This window comes from Equus asinus, chromosome 25, assembly GCF_041296235.1.
Source record: "Equus asinus isolate D_3611 breed Donkey chromosome 25, EquAss-T2T_v2, whole genome shotgun sequence".
NCBI classification, from domain to species: Eukaryota; Metazoa; Chordata; class Mammalia; order Perissodactyla; family Equidae; genus Equus; species Equus asinus.
The window spans coordinates 22,797,606-22,817,312 of NC_091814.1; the positions used below are offsets into that span (position 1 = coordinate 22,797,606).

General features: G+C 39.6%; 1 protein-coding gene across 2 annotated transcripts in view; it reads right to left on the reverse strand.

Moving 5' to 3' along the window:
• The window catches only part of COPA (COPI coat complex subunit alpha), a 39,372-nt gene extending 19,684 nt beyond the window's left edge, over positions 1 to 19,688 (reverse strand). For both annotated transcript variants that reach the window (XM_070497657.1, XM_070497656.1), the window contains exons 1-10: positions 19,550 to 19,688; positions 16,422 to 16,535; positions 16,160 to 16,233; positions 11,544 to 11,624; positions 9,985 to 10,061; positions 9,165 to 9,274; positions 3,884 to 3,993; positions 2,379 to 2,478; positions 1,636 to 1,771; positions 1,025 to 1,107 (exon numbers count right to left, since the gene is read on the reverse strand). In XM_070497657.1, coding sequence (XP_070353758.1) covers positions 1,025 to 1,107; positions 1,636 to 1,771; positions 2,379 to 2,478; positions 3,884 to 3,993; positions 9,165 to 9,274; positions 9,985 to 10,061; positions 11,544 to 11,624; positions 16,160 to 16,233; positions 16,422 to 16,535; positions 19,550 to 19,589 — 925 coding nt within the window. In that variant the 5' untranslated portion in view covers positions 19,590 to 19,688. The remainder of the gene's footprint in view (positions 1 to 1,024; positions 1,108 to 1,635; positions 1,772 to 2,378; positions 2,479 to 3,883; positions 3,994 to 9,164; positions 9,275 to 9,984; positions 10,062 to 11,543; positions 11,625 to 16,159; positions 16,234 to 16,421; positions 16,536 to 19,549) is intronic.
• Between the last annotated feature and the right edge of the window lie 19 nt (positions 19,689 to 19,707).

A 19,707-nucleotide genomic window follows, 5' to 3' on the forward strand; every position in this document is an offset into this window, starting at 1 on the left:
CCCTTACTTTTGCTTAACTCTTCTTCAAAGCATTTCTCACCATACATTGTTTTAAATATTTACTGTTTTATAGTAAATACAAATACTACAAATAGAACTTCCATAAAGTCAGGGACACTGTTTTACACACTGCTATAACATCAGCACCCAGACTAGGGCCTGACATTCAGTTTGTATGTGCTAAATGAAAGAATAAAACTCAGCTTCTAGCTCCTCAGTCTGAGAACTGCAATTGTCTAGTATTAGCCTCTTATGTCTCCTAGGAACTAATCAGAGAATGGGCTTTAGTGTTAAACGGATCTTGGTGGAGAAAACACTAAAAGAATTCTACTCCAAGAAGGTAAGAGGAAGGGCCCGTGGCTGAGTGGTTAAGTTCGCGTGCTCTGTTTCAGTGGCCCAGGGTTTCGCCAGTTCGAATCCTGGGCACGCACATGGTACTGCTCATCAGGCCATGCTGAGGTGGCATCCCACATGCCACAACTTGAAGGACCCACAACTAAAAATATACAACTATGTACCGGGGGGCTTTGGGGAGAAAAAGGAAAAATAAAATCTTTAAAAGAAAAAAAGGTAAGAGGAAATAAAATGAGAAAAGCAGGGGCTGGCCCCATGGCCAAGCGGTTAAGTTCACGTGCTCTGCTTCAGCAGTCCACGGTTTCACTGGTTCAGATCCTGGACGTGGACATTGGCACTACTCGTCAGGCCACGCTGAGGCAGTGTCCCACATGCCACAACCAGAAGGACCCTCAAGTAAAATATACAACTATGTACTGGGGAGATTTGGGGGAAAAAACCAGAAAAAAACAAAAGAAGATTGGCAACAGTTGTTAGCTCAGGCGCCAATCTTTAAAAAAAAAAAAAAGAGAGAGAGAGAGAAAAGCTTCAACCACCTGGCTCTGAGAATTCTATTTCTCCTTGTCATCTTACCATACATTTACCGGAGACAAAGTTAATGGAGAATCACTCTCAAGTCTTATAAACTTCGAACCAAAACAAGGAAAAAGAAAGAAGAAATGGCCCTTACCTGCTGCAAAGAGGTTAAGGTTGGGGTGGGCAGCTAGGACCCAGAAACGATCATGGTCCCTGCGGAAGGTCTGAACCCCAGTCCTAGGAAAGCAAAAGGTACACACACAAAAAAATATTAATTTCTGAGGAATTTTCAGCCCATCACATACAAGAGTATTGTGTGGTAAGCTGATTAAAAAATTAAATCAAGGACTGTAAACTGTATATCCTAAGTAAAAGGTAGTCATGATAAATTCTACACCGGGGAACAGAAAGAGAAAACTTCAACCTGACTCTATTATTTTGATATTTCAATTCCTCCCATTCATCATAATTTTCTACTATACTACTTTCATTTCATATTTCTTATTTATCTAGCTACAGAAGAACATGCTTACATTTAGAGGAGAAAAAGAATACACATGGAGATTTCTATTTGATGGAAAATTTGTAATTGTTAGCTGATCTCTAGGTGCCTTCAAGTTTTCATAATATATGATTTGTCTTTTCTACATGCTGAAGACAATGAGAAACAAACAGAAGTGTTCTAATCTAAGTTTTAAAAAGAGAGAAAGAGAGAGAAAGGGGCTTTCCCTTGGGTTTGGTCACACAACACTGAAACTTCCTTACCGCTTAGACATATCCCAGACTCGGATACTCTTGTCCTCAGAATTGCTGAGGATCAACTCTTGGCGAGGGTGGAAGACAGCACAAGACACATTGTTATAATGGCCCCGACAGGTATCAACCTCCCATGCCTTTGATTCTGAAGGACAAAAAAGAATTAGGTCATCACAACCCCCTACTACTATAAGTTTGGGATTTGGAATTATGACATACTCTAACCAAATGCTAGGTACTATTACATAATGCTAAGTTAGCAACTTTTTTCTAATTGGGCAATTTTCTTCATTTAAGCCTCTGAATCTTTACATATTACTTTGTTCTTTCATTCTGACCCTCCTATCAATTACAGCACCTCTTCTCCACCACTCTTTATCCCTTATCCTGCTTTATTTGTCACTAGCTGCCATATAGAATAAACCTAAGGTCCACAGGACAGAAGTTTTATCTGGTTTACTCACTATTGTATCTCCAGAGCCTTGGACAATGGTTAATACAAAGTAAGTTCTCAATAAATATTTGTTGAATGAATGAATTATTACTCTTAACTATGTTCATACTGTTCAAAATCAGGATGCCATCACAGGAAAAAAGGGAATGAGGCAATTTTCATGCTCTCAGGATTAGCATAAGACAACCAACAAAGGTAGGAAGATGGGTCACTGAGTCCAGACCTGGCTTCTTCACATTGCTGGCCAGCAGTCAATTTTTTAGACATGATATGGTGATACTGTCACTGGTTGACTCACCATTCATGCGCCAGATCTTCACTTGACGGTCATCGGCCCCAGATACAATAAGGGGCATAGTGGGATGGAAGGCAGCCCAGTTTACTCCACGATCATGACCCTATGGAAAAAAAAAAAAAGCGGTTCTTCTAAAACGGCTTTATATCCTCTACTCAAAGCAAACCAATGGATTATGCTGGTGGTTATAAAAGACGTCTCTAATTTTTACTCTTCACGTGAAAAGACCCAAGGGACTATGCTGCTCTAACATTTGAACATGAGCATTACCATGTCAATTTATCCAGTATTACCCCTAAATTCTCATGGGAATTCCCAAATTTTTCTACTCCCAAATCCAGCTTCATTTACATTTGGGATATATTGCCTTGTCTTGTTACTTTTCTACTTATATCTTATTTCCCCAATTAATTATTAACATCTCAAGAATAAAGACCAATATTATAACTTAATGAAGGAATTCTCAAAGCGTGGTCATGAAACTCTTGGATGATCCCCAAGATCCTTCTAGGAAACATGCAAGGTCAAAAACTATTTTCATAATAATACTAAGACATTATTTGCCTTTTTCACTCTTATTCTCTCATGGGTGTAGAGTTTTCCAGAGGCTACATGACATGTGATGATATCATTGCTTTGATGGCTAATGGAATGTGTCCTTACATATTTCATATCTTAAAAAATTCTCAGTTTTAATTTCAAACATGGTAAGAACTGACAGATATAACCCACATAAACAAAAACTCTTTGGGGTCCTCAATAAGTTTTAAGAGTATAAAGAGGTCCTCAGACCAAAAATCTTAAAAACTGCTGATTTTAAAATACCTTATACCTTTTTCATATAGTTGTATTCTGTACTGTAAAAGAATCATAGATGAGGCAATTTCAAATTAGCAGTATTTTTGAGAGGTATCATGCTATAATGAAATGTACCTGGATTTTGCAGTCAGACAGATCCAAGTTGAAAGCCTAGTTCTTCCATTTACTAGATACATGTAGACTTTGGTAAATTGCTTAATTTCTCTAAATCTCAGTTTTTTCATCTACAAAATGAGGTTTAAAATATCTACTAGAGTGGACAGCTGTGAGGATTAAATTAGATATTCTTAAAAACTAGTTCTTTCCCTTATGCTTTTCTATTTTTCCACCATACATGCAAGTTACTTACACAGGGGTTGGTTCTCAATAACCGATTAACCATCCCATCCCTATATCACTGCGAAAGGCTTGAGAATGGGCTCTGCTTTAGGATGGTGATGGAGTCTATGCCTGCTTTCTCCCTCTCTCCCCACTGAGTTTACAAGGCAACATGACTCTCCCTTAGGGGGCATATAAGCTTCATTTTTCTGTTGGCTCACTCACTATTCTATTTCCTAGTGCCTCAAACAGTGCCTGGCACTTAATAAGCACTGCATAAATCTTTGCTGAAGGAATGAATAAATGAATGGCATAGTGTCAGTTCCCCTGGAGAGACAACATATCCAGCCACTGGCTGTAGAGATAAATACCTCCAAAACATGCTTCACCACTGCGTCTGTAGTTCCAAACAGATCAACCCCAGTTATTCCTCTCACATCCGACTCCACTGCACCAGGGGACAAGTTTTTTTTCCTTAGACCTTTGAACGGGTAAGGAGTGGGATGAAAGATGCAAACATAACGTTACCAAAAAGAGCCCAGTAACAGGAGCAGCAAAAGGTACCATGATAGACTAACGTTAAAGAAAAAGGGAAAAAGAAATTTAGGGAGACTGAAAAAAGAAGAGAAACTCAAGAGCTCCTATTTCTTTCTAAAAATGTTCAAAATATTGAAGTACTTTCACTATCTTCCCCACCCTTAATACTTAACAGACCCACTACTGGGATTTCTTTCTAAAGAAGGACAATCCAAACTTCTGACACAGCTAACTACTTCTTCCGCAAACCTCACCTCAAGAGCTGTCTACATGAGCTAATGCCCATTTCCATTCTTCAAAGTCTTGAAATGTGGCCTCAAATGGTAAACATTCAATTTCCACTGTCAACTTTATGAAATCTATGGCAACTTTTCTTCCACCGTCGCAAAAAATTTTAAAAGAAAAGCCATTTGGGGAGGCCACAGTTCACTGTTTCTGTCTGGGAGCTTTTAGGCAACTCATAAGGAACTTCCAAAGAAGTTAAGGAAACTAGACCTATTAAATATAAAAACAGCTATTTGGTGGAAGATACTGTAAAACTAAAAACTATGCAAAAAATGTATTCATATCTTTCACTCGACCCTTGGGTGGGGGACAAAAAATTAAACTGTCATGTCCTTTTAAGCTCTTGCTTAAAAGGCTAGTTACAGATCTGAATATATGTATTTTGTGATTAAAAGTTCTGGAGGCTAGTTTCACCAGGAGGAAAACAATGGAAAAAAGACACCACGATAAGAAGAGTCTTATTTGTATAGGACCCACAGTTACGGCTCTACTACATCTTTAAAAGCTGATTATTTGTGCTATAGCCAGAACCGAAATTATGATAACAATACTACTGTCTTACATTGAAAAGCACTTTGTGGTTTTCAAAGCGCTCTAACATGTTATGTAATTTGATACAGATAATAATCTTTTGAGACAGGCGAGCAGGTATAATTATACCGGCTCATAGATGAGAAAATAGAATTGGAACTAAAATCCTATCTTTTGAAGTATTTTGGAGAAAAGAGGAAGACAAAAGCCCCTGGCACTTGTAAAATAAAACACAAATATCTATAATGGGGGGAAATAAAAACTATCATTGAAAATAAAACCTAAGTAGTTTTTTTGTTTTTTTTTAAACATAGTGGCTTCAAGATTTTATTTTTCCTTTTTCCCCCCAAAGCCCCCTGGTACGTAGTTGTATATTTTTAGTTGTGGGTCCTTCTAGTTGTGGTATGTGGGATGCTGCCTCAACATGGCCTGATGAGCGGTGCCAGGTCTGCGCCCACGATCTGAACCAGCGAAACCCTGGGCCGCTGAAGCGGAGCACGCGAACTTAACTGCTCTCAGCCACAGGGCTGGCCCCAAATCTAAGTAGTTTTAAGCCTAAATTTTAGCATCTGCAGGAAAAGACAAAAATTTAAATTTAATGATCGTATTTATCTTCATTGTTATAAAATTACAATATCCCTCTTATATTATAGTGGCACCTAAACATCAGCATCGGAGAAGCAAGTACTTAAAAGGACACAAAGAGTTTTAATTATCTTGTCCCCTGTCCAAGATGAGCATTTAGCCAATAGGTAGAGAGAAATAAAGCCAATGCTTTTTTAAAAAAAAATACACTCTCCCAAAGCTTCATAAATACATTATCATAGAGATGCCTCCTTTCACTTATTTCACTTGTCCGTTTAATAGGATCTGTCAACTTTTTCTAATGAGTCTGGTGTATGAAACAGATTCAAAGAAAGATACAAAGACAGCTGTGAGGAACTTCACCTCCAATAAGCTTCAACAAACACATTAAAAGGAAAGCTGTATGACAGAATGGAAGCCTTTGTTGTGCTTGCTTGTAATGATCCAGAAAAAGGGGAAGGTCAAAAACAGACAGATGAATAGTGACAGGCAGTGAAAAGATACTTAGAGAAGAAATATCTGAGCCTTCGACAAGCCACTCTCTAGGACTGAACGACAGATGGAAAATTTCTACAGCAGCTACTCAAATCCAGAGGGAGAGGAGGACACTCTCAGAATGGACCAGTTTGACACGCTTCCCAATGGGGACCAGGGGAAGTAGTAAAAAGAGGGATGAAGACAGGATTTGGCAGCAAATTAATACTTTTTTAGTAGTCATTTCAAAGATTAAGCCTGAATTACATGAGCTTGACATGCAAAGGTGTAAGCACATTAAAATAATTTAACCGTCAGTTCACTTGTAAGCTCAAGCTAAAAAAGTAATCTATCTTCTACATCTAGGTTGTAAATATATTCCCTTCTAATCACATATTTTTTGCCAGGCTAACACAAAAGATTCAGGTTAAACTAAGCCCTGTGGGGCTTAATCCTCATGGGAGACATTTCAAGAAGACAGATCTTCCTTCAAAGATCTCTGTTTTCTCATTGCTTACCTAACTCAGAGTGTGCCCTTTCAAAGGGAGACACTCAGAAAAATTCTAATTTTCATCAGTCTTCTAAATTTGAGGATATTCATTGTCTGGCTCAGAACTAACTTTTTCCCTCTTGGAAATATTAGCTCTGGTCCCCAACAGACTTGAAAGCTAATTCCTCTTCCTGTGTTCAGACTTATTTGAATCCAGGCAAAAATAACCCAACTTAAAAGAGTATGCTGATTTCTAGAAAAAGAAAGAATGCAAAGTCTAACACAAAAGCTCCTTCCACTTGGTTAAATACCAAAGCATCTCCCTCCACTCTGGTTAAGGGGTTATTGGAAGTCAAGAGAGATGTCGAGTAAAGAAAAACACTTAGAAATGTCAAAGAGAGCATTAACATTAGCACAGCAAATTAGCACAAAACATTCAATATCACACATAGTACATATAGCAATTGCAATGTTATTATATAGTAATCCATGCACTTTACACATTCAAGAAAAAGCATAAACCCCAACTGGAGTCACACTCTCTCCCTCTCTTCTGATTTAGGGCCTTAATTCTGAAGCAAAACTGTTCTCCTTCTATAAAAGTGAAGAAAAGGCTTTCTTGCCTTGGACATCTCATGATCACCGGTGAGAATCCATCCTTCTAACTGCCCCAAATTGCTTTAGCTAGGCCACAGGGAACCCGAGGTGCTAGCATCAGGTGGCATAAACAGTATTCTTAAGGCTGGAGCAGTATAAGGCCCTTCTCAACCTGGTGCTCTAGGAAAGAATTAAGCCCCAATAGCCAAAGCATCACTTTATGCATGTTAACAAATTAACTTCTCTGTGATCTAGAATGGCATTACCTGTATACCATGCTTAGAAAAACTGAGAAAATATTTACTCAAAGTATTTGAGTAGCCTTAATTCTCTCACAGAACCCCAATTGGGAAAGGCTATTCTAAATAACTGTTCCTGATCAGCTGGAACAGGATGAGCTGGGACCCAACCCCACCAGGCTCCTATATCCTGAGACAGAGAGGGTGCTTTGAATGTGCACACAGTGAAAAACAGGAAAGCCACAGTTAGGTTACTGCGAGAGTGAATAGTAAGCTCCCTGGTACTAACGGTGAGGACAGGGCACAGGCTCACAGAGCCTGTGCCTAACCCCTCCTGCTGGCACAGCTGGTCACATCTGGGTGTACTTAAAAAGCCTAGCCAGTCTAACGAAAAACTGCAATGGCAAAAGCCCTAGCAAAGAGAGTACAGCAACCTTATCTCCAATACAGTCTTGTTTATACTGTTCCCTCCTAATTCTGAACTTTCGAAAACTGCAAAGACAGCACAATCTATAGGTTCTACTCTCCAACTGTCCTCATCTTCCCCTTGGCTTGTTTCTTGCTAGATGAATCTTAACCGCTATTACAACATTCTAAATGCTGCACCCAGGATCCCAAATTTTCAACTTGCTGTTCATGAATGGTACAGCAAGTACCATACTGCCCCAGCCCACATGTCACAGAGGTGTTGGGAAAAGTTATCGCCTCAGCAATACAATGCAGAAGGGTGACTCTTATTACCACAAAGAACCAGGCAAGGACCTACGAGAGGCCCCTCCTTTTATAGAATGAAAACAGTGTTTTGTAGTCTAGCCGCTGACCCTTCAGAGAACCCAAACTCCAAGAATTTCTAAGGCAACAACAAATAGAAAGAGACAATTCAGCAAGTGATAAGTAAATTTAACTGGGCAGAGAACCACAGCATTTAAAGTTCCATGTACCTATTCCAACTCTCAACAAAGCACTTCCATCTATCCAGCGTGTACATCTCATAGGTCCTTTCTCTGCATTTAAATTCTCTGCTTAGCAACTCCTCACATCTCCTCTATACAGCACTAAAGATTTAAATCCTTATTGCAAAATCAAGATACATAAACTGAAAGGAGGGATTATCCCAACTATCCAAAATCTACAAGTTATTTTAACTTCTGGTTCTAGAAGTCTGCCCATTAAAAAGTATTCTGGCGGCTGGCCTCGTGGCCTAGTGGCTAAGTTTGCGCACTCCATTTTGGCGGCCCCGGGTTTTGCCGGTTTGGATCCTGGGTGTGGACATGGCACTGCTCATCAGGCCATGCTGAAGCGGTGTCCCACATAGCACAGCCAGAAGGACCTACAGCTAGAATACACAACTATGTACTGGGGAGCTTTGGAGAGAAGAAGAAGAAAAAAAGACCAGCAACAGATGTTAGCTCAGGTGCCAATCTTTCAAAAAAAAAAGGTATTCTGGACATAAAAATCCCTCTCCTACTCTCTATGCTGCTTACACTAGAAGAAATACAATAGACAGATTTTCCTATTTCTAAATGAGGCCATAGGATCCAAGAGTCCTGTTTCCCTGTGCTAATCTATTCTCAAAATTCATTTCTGTCAAAGATGTGATTTTTCAAATTTTAGTGAAAAGCTTGATTCTTAATCAAATACTCCCAATAGTATATAGATTTTAACTAAAAACTGATCTAACTAAAAAGTGAAATTTTCTTCAAATTACATGAATTTTCTAGAGCAATTACTTTTCTTAGGGACTAACCCAAGATGAAAAACCATCAAAGCAGATTTAATACCCCAGAAACCCTATTATATGAGAACAGAATAGTCTAAATTCTCCTGTTCTAGGCCAACTATATTCACTATTTTAAGCAATTGCAGTTTTGCGCCAGACATGACTAAGTTGTCCCCTGAACTTGGGCAGCTCACCAGAAATATCCCAAACGCGCACAGTCTGGTCCAGGCTGGCTGATACAACCAGGTCTTCTGAGGGGTGGAACTGAGCACACATTACATAATGGTTGTGCCCCGTTAATACACTGCAAGAAGAGAAAAGAAAGACAATACCAAATTAGAGGCAGGAATCAACAGACTCCTACAAGCTAAATACCATTCTCCACATTCAACAGATGCAGATGCAATTATACTTTTTTGGAGGCAAAGGCAAGTTATCCTAACAAGCTCAGCTGTTTTAACAAGAGCTGTCTTCTTGCTTCTAATGCTTTAGTATTTAAATATTACTAATTTCAGGAGAACTGAGATTGCACAACTCTCCTCTCAGATTAAAGATATTAAAATATCAAAATAAATGGAATTTTAGTAATTCATACTGGAAACTATCTATTAGATTTTAGTGGGGTATTCCTCTTAAAGGGCATCATTATAAATGATCCTTACATCTTCATGGAAAGCTCTAGACCCAAACACAAAGCAGGACAGAGGTCTAGACCTTGATTCAGGTTTCATGGAAACAGAACTAAAACCTAGCTAAAAGTTTTGTTCTAAAAGCCTAGCTAAGTGATCTCCTTTCCCTGGTAAGAAATAATGAGAAAATCCAGGCTTAAACATTACTAATGAGATTGCCTTTACATTTATCATTTTGTACGTAAAAGCATCTTACAAATACAATCAGTAGTTAATCAGCACACATAGCCCATTAGGGAAGAGAGATGATTGTTCTGAAGAAAAGCTGACTATAAAAAAACTAAAAAGAATGAAGACTCTTTGAGCCCTTTGTCTCCTGCTTTACCAGACACAGGTTCTAGACTGCCAGTTCCATACTCGGATGGTCTGATCATCTGAGGCACTCAGAATCCATGGATATTCCTGAAAGATATTCCAGACAAAGGGTTTGAACATTAAACAAACATGTTCCTTCAGGCTCCTGTAACCATTTCTCTCTTTAGAAGGACCATTCCATTGACTAACGTCTCAGCTTTATTAGCAGAGGTACTACTGCTTCTCATTTATCAGGCTAGTTGTCTTCTCTTCCCCACCATTCTACAAGCTTTTCCCAACACTGGCACTTTCACCTATAAGATTTAAGACTGGAAGCCAGACAAAGGCATAATAGAGTCTCAAAGTATAATATTATACTATTAAATATTTACATTTACTTTCACGTGTGTGTGTATGTATCTTTATATTTGCATAATTAATCTTGTAAATTAAGATCCTGTGAAAAGATCTTCTCTCTTTAACTCTAGCATTGGAATATTGTTTTATAGTCTGACTTCTCCCTGTCAGACCATTTAGTCTCAAAAAGTTCCCAAGTCTCAGTAACCAAAGCAGAAAGCAACATATAAAAACAATTTAGCCCTTCTAGAGTCTATAAGCTTGTTGAGAAAAGCATTTCTCATTCACAGTTGTATCTGCAGTATTTAGCACAGAACTTAGTAAGTACAAGGCACACATATATTTATTGAACTGAAAAAATAAAAGAAAATAAGGTTTTCCACAACCTTCCAGCTAGATGGCAACTTGTACTAGGCAAGAGTCTTTAGCAAGTCCTCTTTGATGGGGACAGAGTCCCCATCAAATAGACTACCTGAGTGGTTATCATTTTCAAATGTTTCAGTTATAATTTTTGCAATCATTCTACCCCATTCTATCCCAAAATTTTTTAAATTTTAAAAAAGGAAACTTAGCCAAGAAATTCTAGTTTATTTCATTATATTCCTTCTAACTTAATTCAAGAGACTTAGTTTACTGAGAGTCAAGGAATAGTACAAGATAATTCTAGTAGCATAGAATAATAGATTCAGTCAGGCTGGAAGCAGCTTAAGAGGTTGGGAGTCTCTAACGTATAACTCAGTATCTGTCTATTATGATATCTGACATATCAAAGAAGGTAGTAAGCCTGGCTAAGGAAGCAGCCTCTATTAGACCCTAAAATCCTAGGATAAAAGCGTATGAATATTAATGCTTTAAAATATTTACTAGTTCGTCAAAATGGCATCTTACCTTGGCCTTCCTCCAGACACACCTACTTAATAATGCCCCACATGGGATTAGCCTGCAAACTTTTGTCTGCTAGCTCAGAAAACCTGAAATAAAATCTGCACTTTTCCTGACAGAGAATCAATGCCTTCCTCACAGTCCAGTGAATCTAATTAAATTAAACTCAATATAACCTGAGTCCTTCCTTGTAGAAGGAAACAAAACAGAAAAGTCAACACTACATAGATCCTAAAGAGCCACTCCAATAACAGTTCTGTTACGAAAGCATGGGTTCTTGAGGAGCAAGCAGAGGATTCCTCCTGGGAAACTGAAGAACGCTCTAGAACTAGAGCCACCGTGGCTACTTACATGATGAAAAAAGGTGGTGCGGATGTAGTCTAGGTGCCCAAGCAATGTGAAGAGACAGCGCCGAAGCTTGTAATTCCAAACCTGCAAAGAAAGAGATCCAACTAAGGAATAAGACATAAGGGCCTTGAGCGTCTGAAAGGCTCAGCTTTCTCAATAAACAAGTTTGGACTCATACTTTCACACTTCTAAATAGGTAGGGAGTCTTGTTTAAGGTTGGAGGGAAAAAGACCCAGGATGAAAATACGTGTCAGCTAAACAACATGTGGGGAGGGGAAAAAGGCAAGGTTAGGGAAAAACTGAAGATAAAACGATGGAAAGGTTTTTCTTTTCTTTAGGGAGAAACCATCTATTTAATAAGATGACACAAGTTGCTTATCCAGGACTTAACTTGAAACTCTTCTTTCTACTGCATAGTTGCATTCTTAGCTTGAATACAGACCCCTTAGCACTTTACCTTAGCTCAGGATAAAAAAGTAGGGCAGATACCATGACTCCAAAGAAAACAATAGCACAACATAAGGCACCATCTTCTCTTACACTCTTAACTTGGTAGCAAACAATGCCCAAACATTCACGGTTTGTACTCATCTATCAGGCAAACGGACTTTATCTTATTGCCATGGAAAACACTACATGGCTAAGTTAGGCTGAGCTGCGCAGAAAAACATCACATTCAGATATGAAGTTGAGCCAACTACTGAAGCAAGAGGCATCAATGGACACAACTGAAGAAGACATTAAAACCAGGACCATAAATGTAAGATAGCTCACGTGTCCCATCTAGAAAACCTCTTGAAAAGTGCGAAAATAAGAGGTCAAACGCCTTTTTAATTCTTTTTTAACATTTAATACCTGTTTAGACTCTATCCAAGACAATTTGTTACTATTCTTTCTTTTTACCTAAAAAATTTTAGGGGCCGGCCCGGTGGCGCAGCAGTTAAGTGCGCATGTTCTGCTTTGGCGGCCCAGGGTTCACCGGTTTGGATCCCGGGTGCGGACATGGCAACGCTTAGCAAGCCATGCTGTGGTAGGTGTCCCACATAGAAAGTGGAGGAAGATGGGCACAGATGTGAGCTCATGGCCAGTCTTCCTCAGCAAAAAGAGGAGGATTGGCAGATGTTAGCTCAGGGCTAATCTTCCTCAAAGAAAAAAAAAATTTAAATTTTCTTTTGTAAATTACAAAAAGTATTACCATTTCCTGTAAGAAACTCACACAACCCTAGTATGATTGTTCAAACAAGAATTTAAGCTCCCAGGGCCGTCCCTGCCAGTGGTTAAGTTTGGTGTGCTCAGCTTTGGTGGCCCAGGTTCAGTTCCTGGGCACAGACCTACACCACTTGTCAGGGGCCATGCTGTGGTGGAGACCCACATACAAAATAGAGGAAGACTAGCACAGATGTTAGCTCAGGGCAATCTTCCTCAAGCAAAAAGAGGAAGATTGGCAACAGATATTAGCTCAGGGTAAATCTTCCTGAGCAAAAAAAAAAAAAAAAAAAAGAACAACAATGTGAGCTCCCTAAAGGCAGATTCCTCATCCATCAGGCTTCACACTACACTCTAGTACCTACTATAGCAGCTAATGCTTAGTAGGTGCTCAATATGTATGTACAGAAATGAGAAAAGGTAAATAACACGAAAAGTGAAAATATTCTAATACCTTCTCCTTCATCTTTCAAATCACCTATAAATAGATATACATGTACACAGTGGGGTCTGAGTTTCACACAATTAAATCATACCATAAACATAATTCTATAACTAGTATTTTTCCCCTTATATAGAGTTCAGCATTTTAAACTTCCATATTTCTAGCTTCAAACTGTCTTGACTCCTTTATAGTCCTCTACCAAACTCCAAAACTGTGACTCTTTAAAGACTCATGGGGTTTTTAGACTCTGGCCATTTGGGGATTCCTGTCTTACTCTTTGTAAATCAGAATTATACTAATATTACATTTATATGGATATCGCAAACAATATGATGGTCCATAAACATGACTTTTCTAGATAATCCTCCTTTCAGCAGAGAAATGTAAGTTAAAACGACAGCATGATGACATACATGATACAAACCCATGAGCTGGCTAAGACAATTAGCATTTCCTCCCAATCCAACAACCCCAGGCAATGACTAATCTACTTTCTGTCTCTACTGATTTGCTTATCTGGATATTTCATATAAACAGAAGATAATTCTTTTTTAAAAACATTAATGACTTTAGAAAAAACCTTTTTAAAAATGCTACTCAGTCTTTCCTTTCTTAAACAGATTATAACCATTCTCGATATTCAATGGTCATGAGCATAAATAACACTTCACTAGAAATATTACAATGAAGTGATATCCTTACGAGCTTTAAGGTCTATCAGGTGGTTTGAGCTTCCACCCCCGCCAGGAGGCAGTGCCTAAAATCTAGCAAACAGAAAGAACTGTCCTTCCTACAACTCCAATGCCTCTTTTCTCTGCAGGCAGCTGTCAGTTTTCTTGTCTGTCACCTAAGTTCTGCTGTATAACTTCCTGACGTAGCTTCTGAAAAAGACTACCCTTTTTTTTTTTTGAGGAAGATTAGCCCTGAGCTAACTGCTGCCAATCCTCCTGTTTGCTGAGGAAGACTGGCCCTGAGCTAACATCCGTGCCCATCTTCTACTTTCTATGTGGGACACCTACCACAGCATGGCTTGCCAAGTGGTGCCATGTCCACACCCGGGAGCTGAACCAGCGGACCCCAGGCCACCAAAGCAGAACATGTGGACTCAACCACTGCACCACCAGGCTGGCCCCAAGACTTTACCTTCTTTATGAAGTAAATTTCACTGATTTGGTTAGATACACATACTTAAAGAAAATGACTTGTGGAAGTAAATAGAGAAAACATTGATTTTTTTAATAGGTTCAAAGCCTCTGGCTCTGGTTTTTGTCTTTATTACAGTCAAAGAATTGTCTATATTCTGTCTCTGCTTCCTTACTTCCCATTAAGGTGCTAAGATCACTAATTTCCTCCTAATTAAGCAATCCAAAGGTTACTTGGTCTTTACCTTATTCTGACCACTTTCTCCTTGCCAAAATTCTCTCCTTCCTTGGCGTCCAACAGCCTTCTGCTTCCTCCTCTTGGTTCATCTCCAACCTCTCAAATCACTCTTTCCTATGCTAACTCTACTTCCTCGATCTCTAAATAATGGTTTATCTTCTCATTCAACATAATCCTTGAGTGATATCTTCTACTACTTCTGCTTTGGCTCCCTCCTTCATGATGACAATTTGCAAATATATCTATAGTGCAGACATATCTCCACTAGACTGTCCCTCAGAGCCAAGATGGAATTCATTACCCATCTGCTACGGACTGAACGATTGTGTCCTGCCCAAAATTCATGTTGAAATCCTAATGCCCGATGTGATGGTATTAGGAGGTGGGGCGTTTGCAAGGTGCTTAGGTCATGAGGGTAGAGCCTCATGAATGGGATTAGTGTTCTTATAAAGGACACCCCACAGAGCTCTCTCACCCCTTCTACCATATGAGTACAAAGCGAGAAGTCAGCAGCCTGCAACCTGGAAGAGTGCGTTCACCAGAACCTGACCATGCTGGCACCCTGCTCTTGGACTTCCAGTCTGCAGAACTGTGAGAAATAAATTTCTGTTGTTTAAAAGCCACCCAGTCTATGGTATTTGTTAGACTAACTAAGACAGATTAAGACACCATCCTCCTCCACTCCAGAAAACTGTTACCTACTCTTGCTGTTTTTCCTTTCCTAATTAATGGCACCCCTTCTACCTAGTGACCTAAGCTAGAAGCCTGAGATAAACAAATAAAAATCACCTCATTTATTTCCCCTTAACATCCCTCCAACATCCACCCAACAAACTTACTGATTCATTTCCTTAAGCTCTCATATCCATATCTTTCTCTCCATTTTGAATGCTACTGCTTAAGCTTATGCTTTGTTCATCTCAGATGGACTTATACAACAGGCTCCAAATAATATCTCTACTTCCAGTCTTACCCAATTCATCCAATCTTTTCTCTATACTATCACCCAAGTAATCCTTTAAAAAAATATGTGAATCTGATATCACTTCTCCATTTAAGCCCCTTTAGTGGCTCCTTGTCGTCTGTATGATAGCATCCAAAATTCTGAGCACTGCAAACAGGTACTCCATGATCTGGCCCTTCTCCTCTTTGGCCCCTTCTCTCATCTTTTCTCCAGATTTTATCCACACAAAACTAATCTGAGTTTCTCAAATGTATCCAGCTATGTCATGCCTTTTTGTCTTTGAACCTGGATTGTCCTTCTCTATTTCACTTTGGTTATCTCTCTACTGTATCACTCACCAAACTGTATATGCCATTATTTGGGCATATATTTATCTCCTCCATTAGAATAAAAGCTCCTTGAGAACAGAGACCAGTTCTTATTTATTTTTGAATTCCCAAAAAATAAAACTGTCTGGTATACAATAAGCATTCAATAAATGTTTGCTGGATAAGTGCTCTGAACAACACTGTCAAAAGCCTAAGCTCTATATGAATGAGATCGCCCGGGTTTTAGTCCCTTCCAGAATTCCCAAATGCCACATCCCTCTGTCCTTTACTCCCAGTCATGACAGACCCTCTGTACCTTAATCTTATAGTCATCTCCTCCAGAGACAAACAGTGGCTGCTGCTTATGGAAGTCAATGCCTCGTACTGGACCTGGGGAAGAAGGCAGGCAATATATGTTAAAAACAGCTGTGCTTCCTAATCTCTAAAATGATTCTTATTCAGGATTTTTTAGTTCTATCCCTTCCACATTCTTTAATCCTAAAGAAGGTCTAATCTACTCCAGAAGACAATAAATACTTACATCACTTTTCACTTTTTCCTAAAAACTGTTATCTTACCATCATGTTCATCAAACTTGTCAATGAGGGTACACATCCGATAGTCCCATAACTGGATGACCCCATTGTGTAAACTGGTCAGGATCCAAGGTCTTTTAGGGTGAAAACTGAGCCCTGGGAAAAAAACAGAGAATGATTCAATGAGCTAAGTAAGGTCTATAATGTCACCTCCTATCAATTATGATAAGAAAAAGAAACAGCTAGGTTAATCCAAGGTTCATACATTCACTCTTTGGATGCCAGACATTATGAATTTTGTTATTAGGTGCTGGATTTTTTTTGTTGTTGTTGGTAAGATTTTATTTTTTTCCTTTTTCTCCCCAAAGCACCCTGGTACATAGTTGTATATTCTTAGTTGTGGGTCCTTCTAGTTGTGGCATGTGGGATGCTGCCTCAGCGTGGTTTGATGAGCAGTGCCATGTCCGCGCCCAGGATTTGAACCGACGAAACACTGGGCCGCCTGCAGCGGAGCGCGGGAACTTAACCACTAACCACTCGGCCACGGGGCCAGCCCCTAGGTGCTGGATTTTTGTTATAGTCCTTAAATATTGCTGGACTTTGTTTTAGGATGCAGTTAGGTTACTCGAATCAGTTGATCTTTTGAGGCTTGCTTTTAAGTTTTGTTAGGGTGGGGATCCAGAGCCTTTAGTTTAGGTCTAATTTGGCACCACTATTAAGGCAATACTCATCTGAGGTTTCTATATGATGCTCTGTAGTATTAGGAGGGCTTTCCATTCTGGCTACTAGGAACACAAGCTATTCCCAGCTCTATGCGAGTGCCAGGGATGCTTCTGCCTTCTCCTCTCCACTGGTTCTTTCCCATGCTTTGGGGCTTTTCCTCAGATGCACGTGCAGATTAGTACTCAAAGGCCTGACAGGATCCCCTACAGAAATCCAGGGTTCTCTGTGCAGCTCCCTCTTGTCTGGTATTTCGCCCAGCAAACTCTAGTTGTCTTGGCTTCCCTGAACTCAAAACTCTGTCTCCTCAGTGAGACCACAGGCCTCTTCCTGCCTCCCTATACTGCAGCCTGGAAACTCTCTGCGGGTAATAAGCTAAAACAATCATAGGACTCATCTTGTTTATCTCCCTTCTGTCAAGAATCACTCTCCTTCACTGCCTATCATCCAATGTCTGAAAACCTTCATTTCCCACATTCTGTTTAGTTGGGCAGTTGTTTAAGGTGGGAAGGTAAGTCTGGTCTGTTACTCTGTTATGACTGGAAATGGAAGTCCACAGAAATCACAACTGCTAACAGTTGGAGTGTATCCTTTCAGATATTTAATGCAGACCAAATCATTTTATGAAAATGAAGATAACATTATAATGTCCTGCAAACTTCTTTTCTCACTTAAATATATATCATGGATCTCATTATATTTAAGTACGTATAAACTTAACCTCATTCTTTTTAAAAACTGCAAGGTTCAAACGTACCACATTTTAAAATTATTCTACTGGTGGGCATTTAAGGTTTTTTCCCCCTAACTTTAGTCTGTCAGAAAACTGTACCAATGAAGATACTTCTACACATAATCTAGCCTATTTGCATTATTACTGCTTTAGGTTAAAGAACTGGAAGTTGGATTGCTCAGGAATAGGGTATGTGCATTTAACATTTTGGTACATACTATATGATGGCAAAAAGACCGTATCAATTATACAGTCTCACCAAGTTTCTGAAGGTACCCATTTTGCACACGTAGGCCAATGTGAGACATTATTAGTTATCTGCTTGTTCTACTAATCTAAGACCAAAAATAAGGTATTCTCACTTTTTATTTTTTGGCATTTCTATCATTACTAGTACAGTGGAGAATATTTTCATTTACTTTTATTGAACATTTACATTCTCCTACTTGTTTGCTTTCCCATTAGATTGTTCATTTTTTACCTTTATGATATATAGAAATAGTCATTAATGGACATTAACTCAAATATTCTGACATCTTTTTTTCCCCCACTTTCCTTCTCTACTGCCCAATAAAACATTAGGAGCAGAAGAGAAAATTCAAGGATTATGAAGGTCCATTTCAACCATCTGGGAATTCCTAATGGCACTCTTCATGATCAAGATTCTCATGAGATTTAGAAACTGCTCAGAATCTATTCTCACATTAATAATGGCCTCCAGTATTCGAGCTACCGAGTCTACGTCAGGCACTATAATAAGTAGTTTTCTTATACTTTCTCATTTTAATTCTCTCTATAAGAGAATGTTAATTATTCACATTTTCCAGATGAGAAAGCAGAGATTTAGAAATGTTAAGTAAGTTGCCCAAGGTCTTAGACCTTGTTAGTGGATGTTTCAGGATTCCAAAGCATGCAAGCCCATCTGACTCCAAACACCAAGATCCTAAGCACTTTGCTATGCTACATCTCATTAAATGTTCGAGATAGATATATTTTCCAAGTCTCAGGAGACCTTACTTGTCTGCCTTTCCCATTCTATCGCTCTAGGAGACTACTACAGTGATTTCAGTCATTTGCCCTCCACCTCCATCCACTGATACTCAAGCTCTAGAGCTGCCATATTTAGAAAATAAAAATAAAGGTTCCTAGTTAAATGTGAATTTCAGATAAACAACGAATACTAAAAAAATTATTCCTTGTTTATCTGAAATTCACATTTAACTAGGTTTCCTACATTTTATCCAGGAAACATATCAAGTTCAGATTTTATTGGGGTTACAGGCCTCAATGTCCTGTTTTCAAGTAGGAACTAAAGCCCAGTGGAGGCACTGGAAGTTGATATGGTGCAGGCAAGGTCTCCTTAAGAGAGGTGGCCAGTGCTCTCTCCGAAAAAGCTGCTGACTTAGATGCGAATGGAGGAGGTCGAGACTCAATCCCCAGCGTCACTCCCTACAACACTGTCATCAAAAAGCCAACAGGTCACAGGGCCTTGAGAGCAAAAGAATAAAAGTGGGGAGCACTCAAACCCTATGGACACAACAAAGAAAAGAGGACTGGAGAACCGCCTGCCAGGCCTAACCTCCCTCCCTCCCCTCTTCCTCTGGATTCGTAAGGTGGGCCCAATTCCGCCCGCACGTCAACCCTCTCTCTCTCTTCCCCCGTGACTGCGCCACCCCTGACATCCAGCCTCCATAGGGCCCCTTTTCTTCTCCACTACCTTTAACCCGCGCGCTCTTGGTCTCGAATTTGGTTAACATCCTTCAGGCCTCGGGCTCCAAGGTGCTAATCCGAGCCCCGCCACTCCCTGCCGCCCTTCGGTTGCCTCCACGTCAGCGCCCCTCTGCCGCGGCTCCCGGAAGCTCCGCGGGCACGAAC